Genomic DNA, 25576 nt, shown 5'->3' on the forward strand with positions numbered 1-25576 from the left:
GGCTATACAAATTTGTAACAAGCTCCATGAATGGCCAGAGTGGATTTTTCTGTTAAGCCTTAATTAAGCTATTTTCACCTGTGAAACCTGAAACCTTTAAATCGAGATTGCCAGCTGTTAGAAATAAAGGAACAGACAAATGTTTTAGAAATTGTTGCAAATATCTTGCAAAAAACTTTATTATTCTGCATGAACACTGAAAAAAAATCCCCCATCTCTTGGAACTATTAACCTGTCTAAAGTGATATTCAAATATATTGACTATTGGAAATCAAATGAAATGTGCCTTTATGAAATGAACTCAATTTGAAGTCATGGGATGTATTGATGTTTTTATGTGGTTTGATTACTACTATAAATATCTGCAATAGTGACTTTGCAAAGAGTAGCACAACACTGTTTGTATATGTAGAGTAATTTTCAAAAAGTGTCATTAAACCTTTGAAGAAATTTGGCAACAGGAAAGAATTAAATATGAACATTATGAAGAGTTTAAATACAGAGAGATTCTGCTCTGTAGCTTGTCTAGTCTTTAGTTTATGTACAGTCCTTAAATCCTCATCCTCAGTTACATTTACTTGCTTTTTGGTGCCGCATCTATTTCACTTCATCAGTGTCCCCTGACCATTCAGGAGGAGGCCCCTCCCCCACAGTGACTCACCCCATCTCTTGCATTTGGCTGGGTCACTGATGCAGAACGAAGCTTTGACATTGTACCAGTCAGTCAAAGCTTTGTTAGCCGTCACTCCTATCTTTTAGACCTATTCACTCATTAATGTTCATACTTAATTTGTTTCTCTTAAGAGTGCAGCAAGAAGAAAGCCCTCTTACCCCACTGTCAATGATAAATGAGAGTAAATGACTTCTTGTTCTCTGCTGTTATGATCTCCAACATGGACTACAGTGAATTTTTCTTGTGATTGTATTGATGCGAGTGACTAGAGAGCACAGGGACATGCAAAGAGAAGACAAGCAGGGTTGTGACCGTGAGAGTTGTGAGTAAGGGAGGATGGTGCACAGCAGGAGAGATCGATTCTTATTTAGATGAAAATGAGGCTTGATGCTTGTGGGGTGAGAGGAGGGCAGCCTTAGCATCCAAATGAATAGAAGTTTCACAGAAATGATCCTTAACTGAATCACCAACAATAAAAACAAAGAAGTTTACAAAGACACTGGCATGGTCTTTTTACTTTCGAGAAAGGTCTCAATTTGACAGTGATAAAGAGTGACTTTGGGGTTAGATGATAACCCCTGCAGCTACTCAATTAAAATTTTAAACTTTCGCTTTCAAACAACTTCAGTGACCCTAGTAAACGGCATGTCATAAGTTATGTTTGATTTAGAGGCAGTGCATATTTGCATAAAGGTGCCTTGGGTGTGACCAGGCTCTCCGGGTTCCTTGTTTGAAGACTATTATTATAAAGAAAGAAAACGAGGCTTATTTTTGTTATTATATATGAGTATTTTATTTTTCTACTTAAACACTGACGTTTATAAGATTAGAGGTTTGGTTGTAGTAGGGATAACTTTTTTTAAAGGGTTAAAATCCACTGCTTTGCATAGCCACCAAGAACCCTAAATTGTGACTTGTACTATATGCACATGCAAAGAACAATTACTGGTTTGGTTCAATGTATTCTCTATTCTTTTTGTCTCTAACTTTAGATTGATTAGCTACAGATTGTAGTAGATGGATGTGTGGAGAGTCAGCATAAACCATTGCCAGTTTGGTCCTACTCTCTCATGCACACCCATCATCTCTTCTCAGTATACAGCAAGACTTGCTGCAGCTCTCCTCCAAATCCATTCAGCCAGCCATTCGTCTTGGAAAGCTGTCTCTCTGATCTGAGTGATAAACTACAGCAGAATTGCCCAGTTTGCAAAAAACAAGGACACTTGTTTTCAATCTGTGCTGTCAACATTTTCATACTGAAAACTGATGGGATGTTTCATTCATCAGGGGTTTAGGACAGAATGATATTCTTACGTTGGACTGTTTTGCTTTGATATTGAATATTGTTTTTGAAATAGCCACAATGTACCCATACAGATAGGTATCACTGAATTGACTTTTATGCTAAACTCATGAAAAGACACTGACACAAAGAAATCAAATAATTTTCAATAAGTATTTCTATTTATTTGGCTTATTGTGGCTTTTTAAACTCATACACCTATGCCCTTGCTCAAACAAATGTTTAAAACAAGGTAATCACACTGGTTATGACACAGTGTTTACAGCCGTGTGTGCAGCTTGTTACAAGCTCAAATAGCACACAATCGCAGTCCTTTAAATAAAAAACAAAAAAAAAACATTCACTTCGAAGTTTTGTTTGAAAAAAAAACAACTGTTAGATAGGTGATCTCACCTGGTGTTAATAAGGAAAACAAAACGCGGTAATCCATTCATAATAGGACAAGCAATACAGATGACGTAAGGGGCTATCCATGTGTAAAGGCCAGAACATTGTCACCTGGAGGAATAATGCAGTTATAGGGTCTGAACCACTTATAAAATGTATGTTTGTATGCATCCTGCCAACCTTACACCAGCTAATACTGAACTTTACTAGTAGCTCTCTCTCTTCCCCCCCCCTCTCTCTATCTATCTCTCTATAGTAGTCTACCGGTTAACCCGCCCGTAAACTCGCTGTCTCCGGTGCTACGAGTTCAATGGTCAACGCGACGCACACGGCTCACGCAGCCCAGAGAGCATCCCACATACTCGCGCGACATCAATAACAATGGCAAACCTCAGCTCGTCTGTTTTGGTAGCAGATTTCTGATTGGAGCTAGACGGTCCGAAAAGCTTAGTCGCTGTGTTCACGTCTTATTTCGTGTTTTTTTTTTTTCTTTTTAAATCGGCGAGTTTTGCCTTAAGACAAGAGCGTTCGTCTATCGGCGCGTTTTGTCGTTTTTATATATATATATATTTTTTTTTTGTTTCTCGAAAATGTGCGAGGCGCTGTTGGCAAGCTCACACGGTCTGTGCATGTGTGTCCCTGCTGCTCTTCTGCTGGGCTACGGCTACTAACCTAGCTGCTTTTCACTCGGTGGTTAGCTAACATTAGCCTGGCCGCGTTTATTGACTTGAAGAGGGGAGAAGAAAAAAAAAAAAAAAAACCCCCAAACACTAGCGAATGTAAAGCGTGTTTGCGCGATCTGTTTTATGACAACAGTCACTTGCTGTTTTTCTAATCGTTGTTGTCGGGTACGGTAAGAAGTGTTGTATGATTTGTCGTAGAAAATACTTTGCTGGCTAGCTAACAGGCTAGCTATTTGTGTGTATTCTTCGACTGACTGAGGAAAACGGCGAGTTTTCTTTGAAAGTATGGATGACCAGACCAGGATGATGACGGGTCTCACCGGACTCGGTGGACTACAACAAGCCGATGTCGGTGACCCAGACTCGGTTAGGAAACAGCAGTCACTCGGTCAGCCTCAACAAGACATAGGGGATATCCTACAGCAAATAATGGCCATCACCGACGAAAGCCTGGACGAAGCACAGGCCAGGTAAGACAGGCGAAGAGCCATTTTCCACACATGATAGCTAAGCTAAAGTGCGTTGTATGTGTCTTATTTTTGCTTCAGGACTCAAGCGTTTCTGTGAAACGCTCACGTAAGGTAACGTTATGCGTAATTGCAACATTAATGCAACTTGAAGTTACATTGTTATTCGCCGCTAAACCAAAATACATTTAGTTACCAAAATAAGTTGAACACCCACATTACAGTGCTGTTGTAGTTTGAAAGGAGGTTCTTTGTTACTTCAAACCGAGCTCTATTGTAAACTGTAGTTTGTAAACATGCTCACTTGGTGGAAATACGGCGATGAAGTTGAATTAATTGGTTTTTTAATGAAGTGTTAAATTAAAAAGTTTAAACTTCCTATACAGTCTGTGAGTATGGTAGCCGTATAAAAATCATATAGTCACTTGCCTAATAGAAACTTATTGCTGAATTGGTGTTGCATGACTCTTTAGGTTTTAAAGGATAGTAGTTTTATTAGAACACAACAGTAGTTATATTTTTAAAGCTCGCATTAACCCCTGCTCAAAGAAAACAAATATTACATAATTCAAGAGTTTTTGTTGTATTTCAATTGTCTCATAGGACAATGTGAAGTTAGTGATGCAAATTTCCCCTTTACACTAATTATTAAAACTATGAGGAAGCGTGTCAACATACAAATGCTCTACCATAGTGCATGTTATGTGGAGGCTATCTGAGTGAAATTAGGTGTTCTGGTCATGTTGCTAAAGCTTTCAGATATTACTTAACAGACTATGCCAAATTAGATTTGCCTAATTATAACAAAATGTGTCTGAAATGCTACCGAACGTCAAATCAGTGGGAATAACATTAGTCATTGAAATGCAAATGAGTGGATAAATTAAGGTAATGGTAAGGATTACACATCAGCGAAATGCTGTCTCTGATGACAGCAATCATTCATTCGTATGGCTCTTACTTAATGTATGTGTATTTGTACCTATTATTATTGTGGGGAGTATGCACTGCAGAGAGCAACTGACCCACACTCATTTGCCATGTGGCTCAAAGAGCATAAGGTCAGTTTCAGATGAAGCGTCAGTATTTCAACAATAGACAACCGTCCACTGCAAGACTGTGGCCACAGTGTGATGTGTCATTAGCTAGTGATTTTCCACCCAACATTTGACCACCTGGTTCTCTTAATTAATTCACTCCTCTTTCACTCCCTCCCTCCCTGGTGTTCATCCTTTTCATTGTGTGCTGGGTGCAATCAATTCTCCTATAATGTGTACGCGAGTGCAGCTGTCCGCAAATCGAGTTTCTATTAATGAGATGGTGGTGAGGGGGAGGGATGATGCTATACCAGCAGACTATGAACACTGGGATATTACCTTTTCTCCAGTACAAGTTTGAGGACTTAATCAGGCCTTATTTTGTGGACGAATGCAAATATTTGTGCTGTGGAATATTTCTTGTTATCTGTTATTTTTTTTCTTCTCCCAGTATCTTTTTTCCTTTTTGATTTGTGCTGGCCATTTACAAAGGGTTGTACTGCGGTGAATCAAACGATGTAAATTGTATATTTTTTTGGATTTTAAGGAGCTATTATAATGTAGGAAATCATGTAGCAGGCCTAATATTAGATGTTAATAGGCTATTCTGAAAAACCAATTAAAGGTGTGGCTGCTTCGGAAGTGCCAGTGGTGTCCTTGCTGTATGCTAGTATTGATCTAAACTCCCACTCAGAGTCTTCGTCTTGCCATGTATGTGCAGGATTATTACTAAAAAGAATGTGGCCTACTGTCAGTTCAGTGGACCATACACAATGCATAACATGTACAGCTCAAACCCTTGATGCTGCTCATATTATGTACATAATCAATAAAGGCAATTCTGATGATAAAATATTCATCTTCTAAACAGTTTAGCGTTAGCTGAAAGACTAGCTCTATGAAGTGTGCAATCGTTAAGCTGTTTGCTAATTTGCTTCTCAGGTTTACTTCAGGTAAAAGGCCAAAACATAACCAGACGTCAGAACTACACAGTCTGTTGTTACAGAACGGTTTGCCGGTATATAGCAGTTGATATGACTTAAAATGTACAAATTTATCAACATCATACTTAACTCTGATCAAGTTTGTCACCCACACATCAATCTTTCCCTTGGTCACGATCTACAAATTTATGTGTGAGGTAGCTCACATGTGAGCATGACGCCCTTGTCGTGCAGGGTGGCAGTGTGTTGGGATGGGGAGTGGTCAGGGCAGCGCAAGAACTTGGTATTGCAGAGTACACTTCCTGCGCACCATCCGCCCTCATCCTCTCACCCTGTCGCCATATGTTCAGATGCTGGCCAGAGGAATCGCCGGCGCATTGGGGTGGATCAGACGACCCCACAGAGGGAGGGAGAGCAGGGGGGGGCATGGCAGGGGGTGGCCTGCCACTCAACTTCCAGCACAGGTCAGTACAGGACCGCATGAGCACCTCCTTCTCCCCCTCCTGCTCATACCCTCCATGCTGAAGGCAGCCCTCCCCCCAACTCAAATCCAGCAGTGACAGAATTGGTGGACAAAATGACATATTTAATGCTAGATATATAACTCTTTACTGCCTCAACTCAATTCTCACAGAAAGGCAGTCTTTCGTGGCATATACAGTAGGCACACTATTTGCTAGTCCCCATAGTCCCCTCATTAATACTGCAGTGGACATTCACAACTGGAATTGGTGTTGAGGTCAGGTGTAGCCAAATCATACTCATCTGTGGTTGTTTTAAATGTGTCGTTGGTAATGCTATTTGGAAAAGAAATGCTTTATTTCAGGGTGATCCTCAGGCTTTTCTTGTTTCATGTTTTCCAATTCATACTCATCAGAAATGGAGGCCTCATGCTGGTTTTATTTTTGTTTTTTAAGTGTATGTTGCAGTTTTCCAATTACATATTAAAGCTGTTGCCACTGAAACTTGTTTTTGCAATAAATGATGCCTGTTGTGATTCGTAAAAACTCTCCATAGGACACAACAAATGCTTGCTCTGTGTATAGGAGTAGTAATTAAAATTAAAGAAAATAATTAAGGGTAATGCAATATTACAACAGCACTGCAAACTATGGCCACACAGTTACCATAGAGTTAATAAACACCTCTCTGAGAATCTGAACAATAATGGAACATTATGAGCTGCACAGTTTTAGTATAATATAGTGCATGGTTAGTAAGGTAAACACAGTAACATGTTATGTTTTTGTTATGTGTACCTTTTTGAATGTGAAAAAAATGGCAGGCTTTAAATGCTGTTCTATATGTGCTCAGCTACCAATGCACTCCCTCTCTCTGATGTAATTGGCGTGCATGGTCAGTACAGTAGTTACCATTAGAGACGGGTGCACATCTCAAGTAATTTAGGGTCATATTAGGGACTTATACCAGTCAAGTTTTTAATACACGAGTAAGCTATATGGGTGTGTGGGTGCATGCATGTGTATTAGCAGAAAATGTAGTTGCTAAGGTGTTCTGATTTGATTATTGTGAACTGTAGAAGTTTTTTCCCTTTCTCCTTTAATTGCTATTAGCCCGTTTGGCAATAAAGAGAACATCTCTGATTAAATTAAAATTGCAACTTAATCCTAATCCTCTCTATCAACTCACCATCTACTTTCATGGAATGAGTCTTTCTGTAAGAGGTAGAAATTAGATTACTGTGTATTAACTCTGGAATCTGGTGCTCAGTAATGATGACCTTGAGGTTTGGCATCATTACCTGTCCCACAGTGCAAAGCATCCAAATGACAACATTACTCTTGCTAGTTCAGATTGACGCACCAGGAATGTTTCTGCACTGACAAAGGCATTTGGCTATTGGAAATGCCTTTAAACAACATGGCTCTGTCCTGCTGTGTGCCACTACACTCTTGAAATGCTGTATGCATAATACATACAGCTCCTCTACCTGTTTTATGGGGGAGGACATGGAATGACTTGAGATGGAAGTCTGTTTATCGTAATCCTCCTCGCTCTCTCCCTCTCTTATTCCCTCTTCTCTCTTACAGGAAGCATGCCCTGAACTGTCACAGAATGAAGCCAGCCCTCTTCAGCGTTCTCTGTGAGATCAAAGAGAAGACGGGTGAGTTTCTACTTCACTCGTTCTCTTTGTGTTCTCCAGTCTGCACAGGTTGTAACCTAGTGTTGAGATGTAGTGTGTCTTTCCTCCAGTTTCCCAAGTTACTTTTTTACTGGCCTCACAGGGAACTCTGTTGATTGAATATTGATTATATTAGTTGTAGAACTGACTTGTAGCAAGTAATGTGTATGGTTTGGTTCAAGATCGATCTAAATAAGCATTACTGTTTGTGTTTTGGCCTAGTAATTATAGAAATGTAACCTATTCTTGGCCACTGTCCAGACTTCACACTGACCTGCCGAAACTAATCGTAGTGGATCGGTGCCATTGAAACCTGAGTCAGACAGGAGAGCATGCTGCAGAACATGCTAACAACTCTGATTTCACATACCTGTTTATCAGATTACAATTGTGTTGTCCATTTTGAAATGCAGAAATATATCCTGCTTGGTTTAACATTTGCTTTTTGGGGGGTTTTCCACCTCAAATGACGTACTGTGAAAATGTATGAATGGTGCAACCAACAGGCTTTTACACTTGGTTGAGTATCACAGAAATATTTATTTTATTATGACTCGGGAATAAAGACCTGACCCCACTACAACTACCACTACTACAAACTATCATATCCAAATTATTAGATTAAGAAATCAAACCTGATCCCAAGATAAAGTTCACGCACAACTAGGTTATTGCTTTACAGTCAAACTGTTACGGTGTTTCAGTACAAAGAGATGTTCTTTTCTCCTGCATTGTTAGAAAAGCTACACCACACAGTGTAGGATAATTGTGTTGTGGGAATAAATTGCTATGCACATCAGTGCAGTACCTTCATCCAAACATGCAAAGCAACAAGAAACTATTCCGACACGTATATAAAAATAATGCTGAATTTCAAACACATGATCTGGTGTAAATTATTGCCTATGTAAATATCTCAGATTTGCTCTTACACATCAAATTATTCAAAGTAAAGATGCTGCTTATTCTCATCTTGTTAGCTATTCGAGTCAGCTTTCTGACAGATTCTAGTGTGGTTCAAAGGAGAAGGCCTGGGATGGATGGCAGATTGATGGTTATGGTAGTGTAAATGGGGTGTGTTTTTGAATCCTCTCCCTCTGCCAGTCTCCCTCCGTTCTTGTCGTTCTGTGTGCTTTTCTCTCTTTCACATGCCTAGTGTATCTTCCAACAGCAAACCTCTCTTGTTCAAATACAATTTGAAAATGCTGCACTGCTGCCTGTTGTGGCCCTCTGTCAATAATGTATTATTGCTCTCCAGTGATTGGACAAAAGTAAAGGCTAGGCTTGAGTGAGTGGGGCAGGGTACACTGTTTCCCAGGCAACCAGTGGTCTTATTTACCCTAATGCCATTCACTTTGATTTTCACATTTAGTCTCCCAGCAAACTAGAGAGAGGGTCTGTGAGTACTCATACAGTAAGCTGAGCAGAAAAACAGACAAGGCGCAGTGGTAGGTTAACAATAGATTCATGCTTGAGGTGACTATGCCAACCATGAGATATAGAGATCTTTGGCTTTGCCTGTTCTCTGTTGGCCATCTGCCACGCAGTGCCCTTCTAACTGCACTGTGTACCTGCTTTGGCATTTCTCTGCTACTCCATCAGACCCCCTGCAGGCCCCATTATGTGCCTCTGGAATGTGAATTGACTTCAGTGCAGCTTGTGGAAGACCCAATCAGTAGTCTTCTAGTATCTCCACAGATTTTCTGCAGTCTTTTTTCACTAACAAACACGCACTTGCAGGCACACCCACATACACACTGTGTCTCACTTGCACACATGCGCACACACTGAACAGGGATAAAAGCAAACTCGGTCTTGGGTTTACTCCTACTGCCTCGGTCTTGTCCTCTCCCCCTCCCTCTCTATGCCTCGCTCCCATTCTTGAAAGAGAAGACTTGCTCTGAACTCGGGGCTTTGATATGGTAATGTAATGGTGGTGGTGGAGGAGGGGAGGTGGGTTGTGGGGGATGGGAGGTGAATTCCTCTGAGTGCTGCAGTTGGTTAGATTGTTTTCATTGTAAAGGAAATGTTCTGCGCTAATGCCAGTACCCCCCTCCCACTGCCCCCACCCCAAAACACCCCCTATTTTACAACAGTGCCTGCGTTGTCCTGAGCTCTCACATTAAACATGACCTCCATCTTCGTGAAATTTGATTCCTGTTAATACTTTATTAAAGATACACTCCAAAAAAGAAACTAAAGCACTTGGAGAGGGACGGGAAATGATCAAAGTTGAGAGCCAGTGGCTTTGCTTCAACTCAGTTCTGTTCTCTCTCGCTCTCATGGGTATTTGCTGTAAAAATAGCTCTTGGTGCAATGGGACAGCTTATGCCAAAATCTCTCACAAGCCACTGCAGTTATTCTCAGAAGTTTTTCATTTAGTTTGGGCATGTTTGAGGCGTTTCTCCTTACTTTTATGCATTCCTTGTGCTTTACACATGACAACAGTGAATCTGTCACTCACTCTGTTCTGCCACTCTGCTCCAGTCTCTCTTTTTCAAGCCTGAACATTCCCAGCTGTTTATTTTTGGACAGGTTATAACATTAAAATTAAAATTAAAATAGTTTTTCAAGTAGAATTAAAGCTATACAGTTTTTTAAACTTAGAACACCTCAATTGGACAAGGTCACACGCCAACTCTTACCACTCATCTTGATAAGCTGTCTTGATAAACAACTCTGTGGGATAATGCCGCTAGTTGGCTGCTTAGGAATAGTAGGAAACTGGCCTGCATCCTACCTTTCTTAAGACTTAAGTAGCTGGATCCGTCTCGCCTGTTAGTGTTAAAAGTTAACGTGTCTGTCACCATTTTTATGATTATGCATGTGTCTATGCACGGCCACTCACATGGGCTGTGTATCCCTCAGCAACAACAGTGAGGGTTTAACAACAAGGACATCCTCATGGCTTGTAGCCAGTGTGATGTTAACTTGAGCCAGTTGACTGCTTTGTTAGGTGCCCAGTTATGCCAGTGTCCTAACAATGTGTCTGGGGTACTGGTTATTTGCTGTCTGCCTCTGCCACAGGCCCACTCCCTTCTCTCTGTATTTCTCTAACCAGCCTCTGAGTGAGTTTTAGAGCAGATACATTGTTATAATACATTATTTTTCAAATAATAAGTTAACTATTTGGTTGAAAAACAAGATCAGTCCTGTAATGTTTGTTTAATTTGACTGTGATAGCTATCTGTGTTGGATATCTAACCACAGACGAGCACCAAAATCTCAATGCCCGCCAGCAGAGCCAGCAGCACTTAGCTAGAATTTTGGCAAAGCGGCTAGCTGACAACCCATCATCACATCCTATTAATGTTTTGACAAGATGGATGAATGGTGAGATTTAGGAAACTCAATGAACTCGCTCTCTGGTTTGTTTTTTCAGTACTACTTCTGGTTACATTTAATATAAAAGCTTATCGCGTTTAGTTATGATAGCTCATCAATTAATACAAAAAAGGCCAATCTAAACAGTTTAAAATTGTAACTTTTGTTAGATTTTCAGTATATTTCTTGCTATATATTTTACTTTTTGTCAAAATTATCCGAAATTAGACGTGAGGTGATGAAATATTGCTGTTGTGACTGGCAAGAGTTGTAAAATCATACCTCAAAGGAGCATAAACCACCATGTAGTGTCTTGGCATTTAATAAGCCTTCAAAGTGACTTATATTTTATCTATCCTGTAACTTGTAGCAACACACCCACACCAGTGCAACCATTTGTGTTGTTTTGCAGTGTAAGGTTTATCTGAGTGGATCCTTTATATTATTTTTTGTTAGCTTTTCATTGACCACACGCTCTTTTAGAGAGTATCCAAACTATTAAACAACATATGTTAAATTGGCTCATTAGGGTTGTAATGTTTTTACAAACCATGTGAGTTCCTTAATCAAATTATTACCTGGGTATTCACAGCACTCAAGTTGTCTATATGCATTACAACACCATTTCAGCAACCAAACAGCCCCAATTACATGTTAATTGAATTACAGCATGATTGCAGTTGTTAAAACACCAAAACAAAACAACACTATTAAGAGTCACACATAGGTGTTATGTGTTTATTCACAGCCAGAATAAACACATCACAAACTCTTTTAGAGCCTTTAGAATTCTCATTATAATTTGTAATCTTTCATTTAAATTGTAATCCTTATTTTAGAGGCCATACATGAAAGTTGACAACAAAACGTCACACACTAGCGCTAAACAGTTGGTAGCACTCGATTTTTGTTAGGGAAAACACGTTCAGCATCACATGATTGATTTAGATGTTTGTATTCCACCGACTTTGACAGAGTGCAGTACATGAAGTCTACTGAATCACATGCCTCATTAAAGCAACTTAATTATTATTAGTTTTCAAAGAGCCCAATTTGGAAAAGAGCCCTAAAATTTTATGTGTTGTTAGGAACCCGTGGGATGTCTTTTTATTATTTTTTTTATGAGGAAAAGCATACAGTACCTTTCAAGCCAAAAGCAGTAACAAGATAAAAATAGTTTGTGGCAGAAATGCGACTAATGTGAAGCTGCCATACCTGAATTTTCAGTTTTACTGTCACATGAGTCTAAAGCAAGAACAGGCCATCTACCTTTGTACCGTCGCAAGTTTTCTATTGTAAAGAGTCAGTCTTCTTTTTACACTCACTATGCAGTGCTGCTAAATTATCTCATTGGCTTTTCAGGAATCACTCTTGTGTTTTGTTGTGTCCTGCCACTCAATCGTTTTTTCTTTCCCTGCTCCTTTGCAGAAGAGAATGAAAAAAGATAGTGTGTGTTGGGGTGGGGGGTGGGGGGGGTGATACAGGGAGATTGATGAGGCAGTAAGAGCAGGAGTAATTACTCGGTGTCCATTCCCCAAGCCAGATTGGCAGACGGCTAATATCACACAGACCCCTGGCCCTGACAGACACACCACCACCCCCCACCCCCCAACTCAAACTGGGGAGACAGAGCACCCTAACCTTCAGACTAGGCCTAATGGTGTGTGGGCCAACTGATTTCCCCATGTGGTATTATTCCTGTAGGAACTGGGCTTCTGTATATTGACATGGGAAACTGCTGTCTCGAGTGTGTTCGAGGATGGGAAAAGCTCAGTGGAATTGTTCACCTTTAAGACTGCTGCAACATGATTTTGGCAATGATTCACCAAGCAGTAATTTGGCTGTGCTGTCAATCAGTATTTCAGGGGCATCAGGGTAGCAGAATATGGATGACTGACTTTAAAGGTTTCTAATAGTTGAATAGCAATAACACTATTCATTGTGCTAATGAATTGCAGGGATATATTAGGACAAATGCCCACTCCAGGATTTTTGTCTGATCCCATTTGCTTCACCCAATTTACACTTTGACACCAGAACAGTAGGCTTATTGGAAGAGGAGTTAAGAACATGTGTCAACATTTATCAAGCATTTGCCTATTTGCTTCATAGCTGACACTGGCGGTGGGAGTTTTAAATACAAAAACAGTGAGATCAAGTGAAATTAAACAAAACATGAAATTAAAATGTATTGGCACCATATTGCATTAGGGTTACTTACTAAAATACTAAAAGCTAAGCAAATAACACTCACTCAAAGTGGACACACAAATACTGGTGACACTGCTGAAATTTAATTAGCCAGAGTGACACGATAGGCAAGGCGCCATGTTTTGCACACTACGGCTTACTTTGGATCCACAAATTCACATTAATTTTTGTCCAACAACAAGAAATCAGGAAATATTGAGTGACCTATCAGTATTGGTCGAGGATCACCCACAGGGCAGACTCCTAACTCTTCATCTCATCTGCCCTCCCTCTCAGCATGTCTATGCCTCTCACACTGCTTTTAGGCTTTGCTTTTAAAGGAAGCCAGCGTCTCTTTAATTAAAGATATGTAAATGTGGTCTCAGCTGGATTGCATTAGTTTGGTGGCAGTGGGGTGGGAGAGTGTCGGAGCCTAGCTCCTAATCCTGACTAATTAAGGATTAATTACAATTGATGGGAGCCTTCCACCCCTCTGCAGTAGTGCACGTTGCTGTCCCAGACAGTATGTTTGTATATTTCACACCATGTCATAAATGCAGGGGAGCGACCGTAGTATCCGGGCTGGTGGTGGGGGTTTTACTAGCCACCCGAAGATTAGCAGTGCATTAGGTTATTGCAGATAATGGGAAGCCCATGCTCCTTTTCAGGCTTGTGGTGATCTACATCAGCAAAGATGTATGGACTGATGAAGCAGTACTGTTTGCTAATCCAGTCCATATTCTGGGAAGATTATTAGTTTGTGTTTCCATCAGATTCTAATATGTGTACTCATTTATGTTTGGACTGGTTAGCCAGTCCAATTAAGGCTACCCTCTTGTAAAACCACTGGTATATTGTTATCCTGACAAGCCAGACATGTTATTGGCACAGCGATTTTATTCCTTACTAAACTGGTACATCGGACCTGTGCAGGCTAACCATGTAGCCTCAACTCTCTCTGGCACCATCTGACTGTGTCATAATGCTTGTTCACTTGTTATAAATGGGCACTGCTCTTCTGATCTATCGCTTAATTGCCACCTAATTTGCATAACAGTGCAAATTAACGACCTCTCAAATGAGCGTTCATTTTTCACAAAGTCTTTAGGAGCTCCTTAAGAGTCTGTGCTAATGAGCACAGGAGGCAGCTGGCCTGATGAGACTTGACTGGGGGAAGATCCTAGCAGTGCTTTAACAAGCCTCCTGCTTAGGTGCTCTTCATCATCCTCCTCTTCCTCCTGTGACATTTCAAATTCTTTCTTCCATGTCTCTCTGTCTTCCTCTGTGTGCAGAACTGTACTAGAGTGGGGATATCATGTTAAAGATTTAGTCACAGGTGCTCAACAGTGCTTATTATATTCCTTTAAACACAATTTGTGTTAGCGCTTGTGCCAAATTGACACTTATGTATGTTTTTTTTTTGAAAAATATCTTATATTGCCCAGTCCTGTGAAATAACATGGCAATGTGTGGTCTGTCACTAGTTTAAGGTGGCAGTGTTCTCCTAATTTAATCACATTTTCTCAGACTACTGTGGAACACAAGCTATATGGAAATACCAGTATACTCACAGTAACTCAAGGTCTGTTTGTTTAGCGCAGTCCATGCTTTCTGGATGAACTTGTGAATAAAATATTTTACAATATTTGACAATAGGGTCGTAAACAAGGCCGATTGAAATTTCACCCACCTCAGCTGGTCAGCCTGCCACAGTCTCGCCACTGAAGCCAAATGTTGTGCTTCCTTTTGGTCCCTAGCCAATCATTATATCAATAGAAATGCACAAAATATGACATTGTTTTGAGTATTCAGTCGGTCATATTTTAGGGGATTTCATTTAGTTTTGAGTTGTATTTTTTTGTGTTTTAAGGCTTAAGAAGGTGTCTATTAATTTGTGTCTAATAAAATGTCTTAATGTTTTGTTTTAGCATTGTCAAGTATTTTTAAACATAAATATAGCATTTATTCATTGCTAATGATTTTCAGCCTACTTTTACTTTTGACCTGTAAAAAAAAAACAAAAAACAGTTGGAACGTCTATCAGGGGAATATTTTTTATAATTTACCAAATGATATGGAAAAGTCATTGTAGTGCATCTTTGTTTATTGTGTTATATTTGTGCAGATTAAGTGACAACACAAATCATTAGTGTTTGTGTGTGTGACAGTTTGTTTGAGTGTGACCATTCAAGGGGGCTACACGTAGTCATCACTCGGTTGTCCAAGCCTCTCTTTAGTTAATTAAGGCTGATTAATGATGTGTTGGACTGAAGTGTTGTGTTTGCCCAAGGTGTGAGTTCTCCAATTCACACCTTAATCAGACCACACTGTGTTTACTCTGAATGAGTGTGTGTGTGTGTGTCTGAATCAGAGTGGGGGGCTGCGTGCAACAGGACTCTGGTGAACTACCCAAACAGATGCTGATTAGCGTGAGCTGCTTAAAGTAGGAATGGACATATGGATTAGGCTCATTAAGTTGACTGTACTCTACGAAAACGCTCTTTTAGAAGAATGGGGTACACACTTTTATGTTGAATTTGCAGTAGAAATTTACCTTTCCCCAATATCCATTTTGCAAAGAGCCCATCAGGGAAATTATTCATTTTTAATGCCATATTCTACAACTTGCCCAAGGCAACATTTTACTCACCCAAGTCCTTTTGAGCAACCCATATTCTACTAAAATGGCGTGGTAAATCAAAATGCTCTATACACAGAGTAGCTTGTTTGTGAAAGTTTACATTATGATTTTGTAAAGACAGCGCCATGTGGCATCAAGACTCATCGGAGACTGCTAAGCCACTAGTCATAATATGTGGCATGTGAGTTTGCATTTACAAACTTTACTCGGTGACTAACTGGACATAATGAAGGTGAAGTTTCTATTTTACTGTATTGATTAAAAGGTCAAGGACTTTAACGACACTGTTCTTCCTCTTCTCTAACGCCACACATTACTGTTGCTCTGCATAATGGAAGACAAACAAAAAAATTACATCAGGTCTGGTCAGCAGGGCTGTGACTAACAACTATTTTCATTATAAATTAATCTGTCAAACTATCCATAACTATCATTTTTTTAATCGATTAGTTGTTTGGTCCAAAAAATGGAGAAAAAATGTTGATCATTGTTTCCGAATGCACAAGGTTACTTGGTGTCTCGTTATGTCCACAACCCAAAGGTATTAAGTTTATCGTCATAAAGGACTAAAAAAACCAGAAAATATTCACCTTTGAGAAGCTGAAATCAGATAATTCTGATTAATAAAAGCCTGACAATTAACGTAATTAAATTAATAATAATAGTTGACAGATAAATGATGAATCTGATTAATTGTAGCTCTAGGGTTTGGGTTTCTGTCAACGTTTACATTTTACAGACTACCTTTTTTTCCCCCCCCCCAATAGACCCTTGAAACCAAATTCAACCTGTGGGTTTTTAAGCAACCCATCCTCAGCCTTGTCATCGCATTGTTCAGCGAACAAGTTTATTCTCCATATTAAATTTTTCGGTTTTCAAGGTTTTGAAAACTGTCTGTGTTTAAATATCGTTTAAGAGTGGTTCAATAACGGCATATTGACCCTTAGTTGTTTTCATGGCTACATATTTGGTATTTCCCAGGACCTATTTGTGTATGCTGCACAGTTTTAATACTCGAATACAGTGGTTTTACCTATTGTTATCTCCAGAGCTGCAATTGAGATTTGTTTTTGCAGTTTTTGTGTTGGTAAATTTACATATTGATGTAGCATATTTTCATTGTGAAAACCATCTTTCTATGGCCCATTTCCTTGATATGAATTCTTTGTCTTGTAATGAAAGGAAAAACTGATGTTTTCCAGTCCTATCTTTTCACTCTTTTCTGGCTCGTTCACTCTCTGGCACGTCTGTACTCTGGATTCTGTATATTTCTGTAGCCTCTCTCTCTCTCCCTGTCTCTTCCTCTCTCGCACACATATCTTCTCCTGTGACTCCTTTTTTCAAATTCCTCCTTGGTTCTCCTTCTACCCTCTCTCTCCTTACCTTTTTTTCCCCTTTTTTTACTTCTCTATCCTTCTCTCTCTCTCGCCGCTCCCTTGCTCTTCCCCCGTGAAAGGTGAGAATACCCAAGGGAGCTGATGCAATTAAATGCTAATCCTGTCTGTCTTACAGAAGGAGAGGAAGAGGGGGGGCTGACAGCACTGAGGGATTGCCGGCTCACATGGAGAACTTCACTGAAATGGAGAACGAGAGGGAGGGGGGCACTGGAGTTTTGGGGAGGTGGGTGGGGGTGCGCTGAAAGGGAGAGGGGGGAGGGGATGTGTGTTGGGGGGAGACAGAGTGAAAAAGGGGATGCTAGCGAGGGAAAAGACAGACAAGGATAAAGCTTGTGTTGTGAGCTGAGCAATGATATACTGACTGCGTTTAAGTCTTATCTATCCCTATGTGTGGAAGGCATTACAGTTAATGTACAGCACTACACTATTGGTTAGGTTGTTCACCCTTACCTGCACTACTTCATATATTGTGTCTTGTGTCTGCACAGCACACCGTTTCCACATTGGCTGTGCAGAAATGAGAATGATTATGTATGCAGCGAAAGCCCAGCTGGATACCCTGAATATTTCATAGTATGTGTTGCTCGCTCCGTCTCTCAATGCCACACAGCCCAGCTAGGGTGGTAACGTGTGCATAATGGTGTGATTTCTAAGAGCCATGGAAGCTGGCTGTAGGCCTTAAGCTGTCTTCCTATTTAAAAAAGGGAATTTAAGTATCATTACTTACAGTGCTCTGAGTTTTAGTCTCTCAGTAACAGAACCAGCCCAGCGGCGATGTCAGGAGCCAGTTGATCAAAAGGAAACGCTGCTTAGACTTTGGAGCAAAACAGCCAGCCAGTTCTCAGACCTGTAGGTTTTATTGTCATTTGTATTTTTCAGGGTTCATGTCAGTTTGTGAGTGGAAAATTTGACTCCATTTTACCTGCGTCCATGTCTTATGGTTCTTTTCTCTGTATCTCTTAACTCATCTCAACAGCTGCTATAATACTACTAGGCCGCTAGACTGTGCATGAGTGCAATTGTGGGTAATCACAGCTTAATTAGAGTAATTAGGGGAATGTAGGGGCATTAGGCTACAGCTGGGGGCCATAATGAGGAGTGGGGGCAAAAGGGAGGGGGGAGAGGTGAGAAGATTCAAGAGCCACAGTTGCCCTCTTCACTGTAGGTCAGTTGTACGTGAATGGACAGTGAAGAATAACGCCACACATGACTACATACAGTCAGAGCTGTCTGTGGCGGGATGGCCTAAATTTTGTCCAAACACAAAACCTAAACCACCATCAGAGTTAAGGCAAAGTATCCAAATAATCATGTAGATTCAACAGGTACAAAACAAATACTTCTGCTTCTTGATCAATAAATTGGCTATAGGTTATCTGGCTAGAAAGTGAGATCGTTAGTGAATGACTGAAAGAAAAGAAAAAGAGGAGGGAAAGAGATGGGCGAATCAGGGTCATTAGTTCAGGCGGCTGGGTCTGCTGCATTCCTGAGCCCTGAGATGGGGGAGCAACAGAGCAGGAATGTGCCTTGGAGAGAGAAGAGACCTAAGCAGAGGGAAAGAAAAAGGCAAGAAGGAACAAGAAAAAAAAAAAGAGGGGGGGTGAGAGGGAAAGTTGGACGCTTTGCTACGAGAGGCCTTAAATGGTGGAACAGACTCATTTATCAAATGAAGTTTGAAAAAGCAAAAACTCATCTGCTCCATAGCACTTGGAAACTTTAAGCAAAACTGTTTTTGTCCTCATTTCTTTCACATCTGTTAGCCCTACAGTACAGCTCTACTCATTTGTTAGCTCTGACTGCTCCACGGCTGCAAACTTGTTTTTCAGCTTGACTCTCTACGGGTAAACTTGCATAAAGACTGGTAAGATTGTTATGGTAACAAAGGAAGCACTAAATGAATGAGTTCATGCACCCCCTAACCTTTGATGATGAGCTTTGACTAACTAGTGTAATCCTTAAAGAGGACAAGCGCCTAACCCAGTTTCCACTGGGATTAATCTTGTCATCCATATTCTTAGCGTCTGTCTCCTGTCTGGTTTCACTGCTGTTTAAATTGGCTTTTACCTGCTTAATTTAGTTTCTAGTTACAAATATCAACATATGCTCTATGTGGATATAGTACTTGTGTTTACTTTTGACTGAACCAATATTTTATAATTATGGCACATTTTAATATTTTTGCACTGGTCTAGTCTTTTGCATATTAGTTTACAATAGTTTTAGTTTGTTGTTGTTGTTGGCATTTTACTTTATTTGGACAGTGACTGTAGAGAGTGACAGAAAAAGGTGGGGAAAGAGAGGGGATGACATGCAGTAAAGGGCCTGGAGCTGGATATGAACCTGGGCCGGAGGAGTGGGGACTCAGCCTTCATATGTGGTACTCTGCCCGGGTTGCCCCCAACAACTTTCTTTACTTTCAAAATACAGATAAACACTGAAATGTATCCATTATCTCCACCAGGGGGTGTGTCTGTCCACGGCTTATTTTGCATACTACTGGACCCATCAGCCTCATATATCATGTGCCCATATGACTGTATACTTAAGGACCTCTTATGGTTGCGGTGATTCACAGTGTTTGAAAAACCTATTTTATCGATTGCTCAGTTTTATACCGTCATTGACTGCTGACTCCTCGCTCCTTTAACCGGCCGGTAGAGGTTATAAGTAGTTAACATCTGCTTCATTTTGGAATCTAGTTTCCGTTAGGGACAACATTCGTGAAGGTCTCATTAGTGTTGGTGGATTCTTTTGTTGGCATTTTCACTTTGAAATTGATATTTTACATTGCTGCCATTTTGGAATTGTCCAAGGTTTGTTTCCATGTAGCCCGTCTACTCTGGTTACACCTTGTTAATGTGAACTGCATCTCGTCTCCCCTTCATTACTTTGATGCATACACTCAGCCCTGTTCCCCACTCACATGCCCCCAGACACATCCGGTGGAGATCTGCACTCCACTGCACTACTGAGTGCACTCTTCTAGTTCTACTATTGTACATGAACACAAGATATGTGTTGTTGGGTTGCACGTTAAGTTAAAATTGATTTAACTATCAATTAATTTGCAGATTATTTTCTTGATCATCAAGTCATTGTTTAGTCTACAAAATAAAATTAAAAAGTTAAAAAAAAAAATCCTCAGAGGTCCAATGTTTGAAAACAGTCCAAAACTCAAAGATCTTCAGTTCAGTGATATAAAACAGAAAATCAGGGAATCGTCATATTTATAAAAAATAAATAAATAAAAAATATGGAATCACTGAGTATTTCAGATTTGAAAAATAGTTGCTGTTTAATTTTTTGTCAGTTGGCTAATTGATTGCTCAACTAATCTTTTGAGCTGTAATATTTTGCAGTTTGTCTAATTGGCACTATAATAACTGAATATATCTAATAAAAGTAACTAGTACTGTAATTATACTATGTATGTAACTATAACTGTGTTTCATATTTCATTTTTCCATTTACAAAAAAGGAATTATTTGTAAATAATGTGATACCAAGTTTTTACTCTTACCCTCTGAAGCTGAATAATTGAGAAGCAAAAATGGCAAGATGAAATTAAAGTAGAAGTAGTGTTAAAAGCTTCAGGCTCTAAAAAAAAGATGGTTGTCTGTACTTAAAACTTTTCAGTAACAGAATGGTATCTATAAGGGAGTGTGTGTGTGTGTGTATATGTGTGAAAGAGAGTGAGAGAGAGATGAGAGCATGGCTGCAGGCTGACAGAGGTCCTGGTATAATGCAGTGGTGGGGAGCAGCAACTGATAACTATACTTATGGCCACTGGGGCTCATAGTGACAGCACATGCACTCCCATTACTGGTCCCATGCCTCATGCCCTTATCTCTGGCAGCCTGCCACAGAGAGACCACACTGCCCTCTGCTGGTGATTCAGAGGAAGTTCAGGCTCATTGAGAATTCAGCCAGGCGCTCAGAGCAATGACTCAGGGGAGAAACTTGACTGGGTTTTGACAGGGCTGCACTTCTTTGAATTTTAGCAGTGATAAAGCGTCTTCCTGTGCACCCCTGGAACTCAAAGTATTAGCCCTCTCCTTGAAGGGAAATGTGTGGCCTGTCAGTTTTCAAAAACTTTTTAACCAACAGGTTTGCTTAGCCCTAGAAATGTGTTCGGACTTGGACAGGCTGTTAATGAAAGAATCATTAAAAGTAAAGACTAACCTTGCTTGCCTAACTCCTATGCTTTCTCCTTTCTCCTGTCCAGTGCTGAGTATACGAGGTGTGCAGGAGGAGGACCCCCCAGATCCTCAGATCATGCGGTTGGACAACATGCTGCTAGCAGAGGGTGTGTCGGGACCAGAGAAAGGTGGAGGATCGGCTGCAGCGGCTGCAGCAGCAGCAGCAGCAGGGGGCTCACCCACCGACAGCAGCATCGAACACTCCGACTACAGAGCCAAGCTCGCCCAGATCCGCCAGATCTATCACTCTGAACTGGAGAAATATGAGCAGGTGTGTGCAAAGCAGACCTACATGCTTGAACGTGTACTGTTATACACAAATATTAAGATGTTTTAGAAATGTATATACATTTAGGTCAGCCAGTTGGTGAGAAACTTCCTCATCTTGTGCTAAATTAAATTATTTTGACTGATACATTCATATATTGAAATTATGTTTTCTCCAAGACCACATGACCAAATATTGTAACATATCAAGTCTGCGTTATGGTATTCAGCTCTGCATTTTATTTTAAAATTTGAATGCATCCAATCAACAGTCAGACAGCTGAGGCCTACATGTCGTCATCATCAGAACTATGTCATGCCACTAGACAGAATCTGGGCTTTTTTCCCTCTTTATAGTAGCATTCAACTCTGTTCTCTCTCTCCTTGGTCCAGGCCTGCAGTGAGTTCACCAACCATGTAATGAACCTGCTGAGAGAGCAGTCCCGCACACGGCCCATCTCTCCCAAGGAGATTGAGCGCATGGTGGCCATCATCCACCGCAAGTTCAGCTCCATTCAGATGCAGCTCAAACAGAGCACCTGCGAGGCCGTCATGATTCTGCGCTCACGCTTCCTTGACGCTAGGTCTGTCTGTGTGTCTAGCTGGTGTTATCGCCATCTATGTTTGTGTGTGTGTGGTGTTGTGTGGTTGGTTATTTTCTTGAAAACTGAAAGAGATCTGAGCATTTTGATGTCAGACATGCATGACATGCATGTCATTCCAAACATGTTGGACATTATCTCTTCTCTCTGTATGTCAGACGTAAGAGGCGCAACTTCAACAAGCAAGCTACAGAGGTGCTGAACGAGTACTTTTACTCCCACCTGTCCAACCCTTACCCTAGTGAGGAAGCCAAGGAGGAACTGGCCAAAAAGTGTGGGATCACTGTGTCTCAGGTGAATTGTTAACACCATTTTTAATCCATGACTCAAAGTAAAAGAACATTGTAACTGCTTTTGTGGAAGCTAAAGTTATTTTGGTTCAGTTTCACATACACTACTGCTCAAAGGTTTGGGGGTTACCTGTTACCTTTTTCTTATTTCCTTCAATAATGGCTTTTTTACCATCAATAAAACAGTATAATTCAGACACTATTTGTATTATTTACATTTGAAATAGTTTTGGCCCCAAAAGGAGAACTATTAAATGATAAAGACTTTCATTTAGTCAATGTCACACAGTGCTTCGAGAATACTCTTGTAACCATTTCCCTCTAAAATACACTTCTATTTTCAATTTGTTTTCCAGTCCAAGAAAGTGACCCTAGATCATTTCTGTAACACAACAGTGCAACTGGGCTCTAAATATCTTTGGGGCCTCCGCAGTCTACTCGGTGGTTGAATTAGTTTTAACTTTTTAATTTGTCAAATAGTGCTAACCCTAGACCATATCTATTTATATTTAGAAGCTTTGCTAAAGCAACATGCCTGTTAATACCAGTTTGTCATAGGCATTATTGTGCACGTGTGACTGAAACAGGAACCTATTTAAATTTGCATAATATTTTAATGCTGAGCTTCCAATTTATTTTACCATTGACTGTGATTTCGAGATATCTTTATCTTCCTGCCTTTTCAGTTGTCAGTCCAGTTGAATCATTGTGCAGCGTTTTGTTCTCCATGTACAAAATAGTACTTTTTTTTGCAAATCCTTCATACTAAATGAAATCTATTTTTTAAGTAGAACTTTGTCCAATATAAAAGCACAAAAGACCATTAAAACATTCTGGCAAGTGACAACAAACTTCTGAGCGGTAGTGTACATACATACTTAATAGCATCTTTTTAAAATGGCTTTAATTTGTTTAGTTTTTTTCTCTTAGTGTACATACAAAATCAAAGTAGAGCAATGTACATAGATGATGAATTTTCCTTGTTTAACATTTCTTAGCCAATGGAACAACAAAACTAAGGCTACAACTGCTAAATTAATGTGAAGGATTATATTCGAATATCTGACATCCATCTGTTTTTCAGGTCTCTAATTGGTTTGGCAACAAGAGAATACGCTACAAGAAGAACATTGGTAAGTTCCAGGAGGAAGCCAACCTCTACGCAGTTAAAACAGCGGTGGATGCTGCCAATGTGTCTGCGCAGGCTAGCCAGGCTAACTCTCCGGCAACGCCAAACTCAGGTACGTCATGCTCCGTCTCATCTACCCACAAGCCCTGCAGCTTCTCATGAACAGGCTTCAGTTCCTCTATATGCACATTCATTCTTATCCACAACTGAACAACCCTATGATTGTATGAAGGGCTGACTTGATTGTTAAAGGAAGGCCTACACTGTAAACTGCAAATGTGCTCTAAGCCAGCTGCCACAATGGTTAAAGGCATGTGAAATCATCTTATTTATTGTGCATGAAATCAGTGATTAAAAGCACTCTTCTTCAGCCAACACAGTATATTATATTTTGTGTGGAAACAAAAGTGTAACTCATTCAGTACTGCTGTAGCTGTCAGGGGCACACGTTTACATCATGGCATAGGATTCAAATTCTAACAAAGAAGAAAAGAAAAAAAAATCTCACTTAATATACAAGAAAGCATTTGATTGTATTGTGTTTCTTATCCATATTTTTTGAGTAAACATTTGCTAATGTTTTCAAATGTTTAACACTTAGTTTTCTATCATGTCAAAGTGGTGTGCAGGACACTTAGTTAGGATCAGCAAGCTGAGGACTGTGCATTGTGTGTAGCTGCAGTCTGTCAGCCAACTTTTGCATTCATTTTATACTATGTATGTATGTGTGTCGGATGCTTTTCTAACGTTTTCAAATACAACTTACAACCTTTGTGGTACCCAAGGGTATCATCAGTTATACGGTTTCATGTGCTTTATTATAATAATAATAATAATAATAATAATAATTATAATAATTATAATAATGTAAAAGCGCTTCTTTCTATACTCAAGACAACTGTACATATAATAGAAAGAAGAAATATGACAGTCTCTCCCATATATTTATTTATCTGCTTGTTTAATAGTTTACCTCAATCTTTACCCCATCTATGTACCGTCTTATTCAAACAACCAATCTGAAGCTGAATGGACCAGGGTAAGGTGGTTGATGTTTAAATTAGTACAGTCCACCCTATACTTACTCAAATCACATCTCATTCAGTGCTCCTCAAAATAAAAAACTAAACTCCAATAGTGGCACAGTGATAGAGAAAGTGAGTATACGAATACATTAGTCCCATTCAATCCCCGTGTATCCGACTGGCAACCTTTGACATACAGCTGACCGATTTCCCCCCGTTTGCCAGGAGAAGCGCATGAGCGCAGCCGCCGCTAGTGTCGCTGAATGAGCATTTCTACAAGTTACCCTTCTCGATACTCATTTTAACACCAGACCGCACCAGTACTTCTTCTTCTGACCTTAAACTCACTCCGTTAATATATTAGGCTGTAATTTTGAAGCCATGGTACTCAATGTCTTACTTAACCTGGTGGCTAGACTGCTACCTCACTATGTTCAGTGTCAAAATACAGATAATCAGACAAACAGACCACTTGCTGCACTATTTTATATTAAGATCAAGCTTTTAATTTATCCCGAAGGACAATACTGTGCAACAGTTGCAATACCAAAGGTGGGAGAAAGTAAATACAGGGTTAGAGTAAAAATAAGCAACTATAATAAACATAAGGTAACCATAAAATAAATCAACACAATTTAACAAAAATGCAAGCACTTACAGGTAACATGAGTTGGAAAAAAGAACTCTCCATCTGTTCATTGTAATAACTGCACTATTACTCTACTTTCAAAGGCTTGTAAGCATACAGTCTTGCACTGGTTTTCCAATGAATGAAACTAATTTTCGTCGACCACATCCTTGATTCATTTTGTCCAGCATTTGCAAGCACTGTAGACTCTCTGTCCAGTCAGAGCCATATAATTTTGTGTAATTGA

The 25576-nt window shown here is 40.0% G+C and overlaps 1 protein-coding gene across 4 annotated transcripts in view; it reads left to right on the top strand.

The window, feature by feature from the left end:
- The first annotated feature begins 2643 nt into the window (after window positions 1–2643).
- The window catches only part of pbx4 (pre-B-cell leukemia transcription factor 4), a 29667-nt gene continuing 6734 nt past the window's right edge, over window positions 2644–25576 (top strand). The window contains exons 1-7 of one of the 4 annotated variants that reach the window (XM_035654754.1): window positions 2648–3516; window positions 5845–5958; window positions 7546–7619; window positions 21415–21659; window positions 22049–22239; window positions 22416–22551; window positions 23632–23788. In XM_035654754.1, coding sequence (XP_035510647.1) covers window positions 3332–3516; window positions 5845–5958; window positions 7546–7619; window positions 21415–21659; window positions 22049–22239; window positions 22416–22551; window positions 23632–23788 — 1102 coding nt within the window. In that variant the 5' untranslated portion in view covers window positions 2648–3331. Of the gene's footprint in view, window positions 3517–5844; window positions 5959–7545; window positions 7620–21414; window positions 21660–22048; window positions 22240–22415; window positions 22552–23631; window positions 23789–25576 lie in introns of all 4 variants that reach the window. The other 3 variants (XM_035654753.1, XM_035654757.1, XM_035654755.1) reach the window with 3 other exon arrangements.

The sequence above is a fragment of the Morone saxatilis genome, unplaced genomic scaffold (assembly GCF_004916995.1).
Source record: "Morone saxatilis isolate NCDOM2014 unplaced genomic scaffold, NCSU_SB_2.0 Contig14, whole genome shotgun sequence".
NCBI classification, from domain to species: Eukaryota; Metazoa; Chordata; class Actinopteri; family Moronidae; genus Morone; species Morone saxatilis.